General features: G+C 39.2%; 1 protein-coding gene across 1 annotated transcript in view; it reads left to right on the forward strand.

Annotated features, from left to right (window-relative positions):
- Positions 1-3,880, forward strand: part of LOC107599367 (citrate synthase, mitochondrial-like) — a 19,396-nt gene that overhangs the window by 6,909 nt on the left and 8,607 nt on the right. The window contains exons 2-3 of the mRNA XM_016290942.1: positions 2,961-3,149; positions 3,295-3,494. Of these exons, the coding sequence (XP_016146428.1) occupies positions 2,961-3,149; positions 3,295-3,494 (389 nt within the window). The remainder of the gene's footprint in view (positions 1-2,960; positions 3,150-3,294; positions 3,495-3,880) is intronic.

Here is a 3,880-nt window from a genome sequence, read left to right on the forward strand (position 1 = left end):
GAAATTACATGAATATGGCAGTGGGCAAATGCATAAAACGCAGCATAATTTGAAATCACGAGTTTAAAGTTTGTCGATCGCACGTCTCCAGTCAAGCTGAACTCTCCTCCTGTCAGCATTCAATTCACACAGACCAACCGTCACACAGAGAACACGCGATCATGCAGGATACAAATGCACACTTCACAAGATCTCACAGCTGGATCCAACTAAGTTTGCAAGGTTTGTGAAATTAAATGCTGATTAGTCATTCAAAGATTTGTTTAAATGATATAAATGCATATTTGCTGAATGCTGACAGCAAAAAAAAAAGTATTATGTTTGCCTTTCTATTACTAATAATATAAAAGCAATCGTTAATACTTTTTGTATACATTTTAATTCCTTTGTTTAACCGTTCTAATTGATTATTAGACCGTTCTATCCGTATTAGACAGAACAACAGCGAACAAGAGGGAGAATGTGAGCACTGTGTGCTCAGGCGCTGCCGTTCTCAGCACCGTCAACATAAAAGTCTGCCGCGCTGTCAAAATAAAAGTCCCACCTCGAACACATCGGCCAAACAGAAAAACGTATAAAAAAAAAGTCAAATATCGGCCGATATATCGGTCAACCACTAATTTACACAGACTTTTTAATAAAGCTGAGAGGTGCCATAAATGAATTTGCATCACAAAATTGCAAATGCATAAATGATGTTAAAAGATTAATGTTTTAAATAATTTTTAAATATACATTTAAGAACTGTTGGGAAAAATGCAATGATACTTTTAAATATGAAACCAATCCACCAGTATGTGGTGGCAGATGACTGTTTTAATGAGTCATTCAACCAGCTGATTAAAGTATGTACTTTTTTGGTGAGGAAAAAGTACACAATTGTGAGTGTGTAGTAAACGAGTAGGCAAGTTTTGGGCTGGGCATGGGCCGATTAACAGTTTCAAGGTATACCGCGATTTGAAAATTTCACGGTTTCAAAACCGTTGTCTGGTGTCAGAGCACTGACCCACATGACGATCAGGAGGCCCATGGTGTAGGAAGCATTGGCTTTTGTTCAGGAAGGTGCAGTCATTCCCTGCGTAATCCAGCTCAGTCTTCCAGTCTTCGTCTGACCCTTGAGGTGAAAGGAAGCCTGGATGTGATGTGTGATGTTTATTTGTTTTGGATATGAAAGACATGTAAACATGAAGACATATTGAACTTCAGAATTTTAATATCAGCGCATCACTATTTTTGCTAAAGAAAATGTGAGCACTGCTTGTCTATTCAGTACTACCTGGCATGATGTATAACGATTGGGTAGTTATGTGATTGATTATATTTATTATTAACTAATAATCAGAGGTGAATCCAATTTTTTAAGCTAACCAACATTTCAGTAGTCCACAACCTACAGCTGAATGCTATAAACCGCTGCCAGTTTGTGTGAAGAGGATTAATGATGATTCCAGTGACTATATATAATCATATCCCCCTATTTATCTCCCTACATGCCTTGCCAATCTGACCCGGCTTTACGACCGTGCTTGATTCATTCTGCAGTGGCAGTTTTTATCCGGTCCTGCCGTGAGTCAATCAGACATGACTCTTAATCTAAAGCTTTATATAGAAGTGAAGGATGTGTCTTGATGTAAGAATGGGTCGAGTCGTGCAGATAAACTCATAACTCTTCCTGAAGGAATTCTGTAATAGAAGTAACAGTTGGATCCATACACCTATCTCTGCAGGATTTGTCGTGTTCTGTTGCACCTGAGCACCTTTTATGTTCCTGTGAAATATTGTCATTGTGTATATCTTTGCTATAATTAAATTGTATCGAACCCCAAATAAGACGGTCATAATGAATGGCGCAGTGGTAATAGTTCAAGACGCACTTCACCTCTGGTTGCTCTAGCAGTTTTGTCTACACAATAAATGTGCTGTAACTCTCTTTAGACCAAAACAGCAGCTAATTGCCAAAGTTGTAAAATGTTATGATGGAAAAATGCTTTTTTTATTAAACTAAAACCGTGACTCGAACTAAGCACTGACTGTATTTCTTCAGGCTGTATGAACCACTGCAAGCTGTAAAGTAAGCAGGAAGTGTTTGTCTGAACTCAACTGGTTTTGCCAGAGAACGCAAATATCTTTGTGAGGGAATGCAAACATTTTTGCGAGAGAATGCAAAGTTTCTCTGGGGAATGCAAATGTTTTGTGAGAGAACGCAAAAGATTTGAAAATACTTTTTTTTTTTTTTCTCCCACCCCATATTTTTCCACCACCATGTTCCTTTTAGGGCCTCCGTACAGTTCTTATCATATAAGTGAAACAATGTTAAATCTGTCAGTTTAAAAGAAAATGTATCTTTATCTTTTCCACCAGCTTATGTGATTTGCAAGATTGTGATCTTTTTATAGCTGTGACTCATTATAGACATGCTCTGAGATTGACAATTACATTAAAGTCTGTGTAAAGCAATATTAAATACGTGTTCTGAGATTGTCACACCACAGAAAAATGTGTTAACCACCCAGCCAAATTTGAATGGAAAAAAAAACACCAATTAAATAAAATAAGGTATTAAAATCTTGAAAAAGTAAGCGGTATTCTCTGCTCTCAAACACTGGGGCGTGTCTGCTGTCATGGCTGAAACCATGCCATGGTTTACATGCCAACATATTATAGTGTTAGGGGAGGGGCCATGCTCAGTGGTTCCAGGGCGTCATCGATACATGATTTCAGTCCCGCCCAAAAAATCCTGAACACAAAAATGGCGAAAAACTGTTTGTCTTGTTGGGATGTTAATCAAATTGTGGCCCTGAACAGGCAACCATAAATAAAAATATCTGTTGAATAAAACAAAGACTTTTAATACATTTAGATTATCCTCTGAGACCATTTTCATTACAGATGGCAGTCATAGTAACATGCCACACAAATATTTTGCCTTTTATTTAACTCTTTGTCGGCTGTTTTCTCAGGTGAATTGGTTGTCTAAGGAGTGGGCTAAGCGTGCAGCTCTTCCCTCTCACGTGGTCACCATGCTGGACAACTTCCCCACCAACCTGCACCCCATGTCTCAGTTCAGTGCTGCCGTCACCGCTCTGAACAGCGAGAGCAGTTTCGCTCGGGCGTACTCTGAGGGAGTTAACAAGGCCAAGTACTGGGAGGTGAGTCACAGAAAATATTTGTGCTAGAAACTTTAAAGGTGAAGTGTGTTACGATAAATACTATGACTAAAACAACTCTTGACTAAGATAATTATTTGCTATGTAATGTGAGTCATTCACAAAAATTCATGCCATTTCTGTGTAGTTTGTGTACGAGGACTCCATGGACTTGATTGCCAAGCTCCCCTGCGTGGCGGCCAAGATCTACCGTAATTTGTACCGTGAAGGCAGCAGCATCGGTGCCATCGACTCCAACCTGGACTGGTCACACAACTTCACCAACATGCTGGGCTACAGTGATCCACAGTTCACAGAACTCATGAGGCTCTACCTCACCATCCACAGGTGATGACCTACAAACTCACTCACTCATTCGTCACAAACTCCTCCTCTACTGGTTCGTCCATTACCAAACTAGATCATTCAGGCCACTAGTACAATTCTGCTAGCTATTTGTAGAAGAACTGCCATTATCTGAACCAAAAAAAGGAAGTGAAGAGCATTGATGTAATCTTAAATGCAAACAATCTGCTTAAAGGGGTCATATGATGCTATTTTAAAGATCATTATTACACAAACACACACAAGACGCGTTAATCTGCACTGCGCAAAACTCCGCATTTGAACAGTCAATAGCAAATACTTAAACTAATAACAAAACATACTTGCAGTCGCTGATTCAGAAGCGCCAGATTGTCATAGCAAAGTCGGAATTGACCCCCCCTTTTTTT

Source organism: Sinocyclocheilus grahami, unplaced genomic scaffold (genome assembly GCF_001515645.1).
Source record: "Sinocyclocheilus grahami isolate Dianchi unplaced genomic scaffold, SAMN03320097.WGS_v1.1 scaffold13.1, whole genome shotgun sequence".
Lineage (NCBI taxonomy): Eukaryota > Metazoa > Chordata > Actinopteri > Cypriniformes > Cyprinidae > Sinocyclocheilus > Sinocyclocheilus grahami.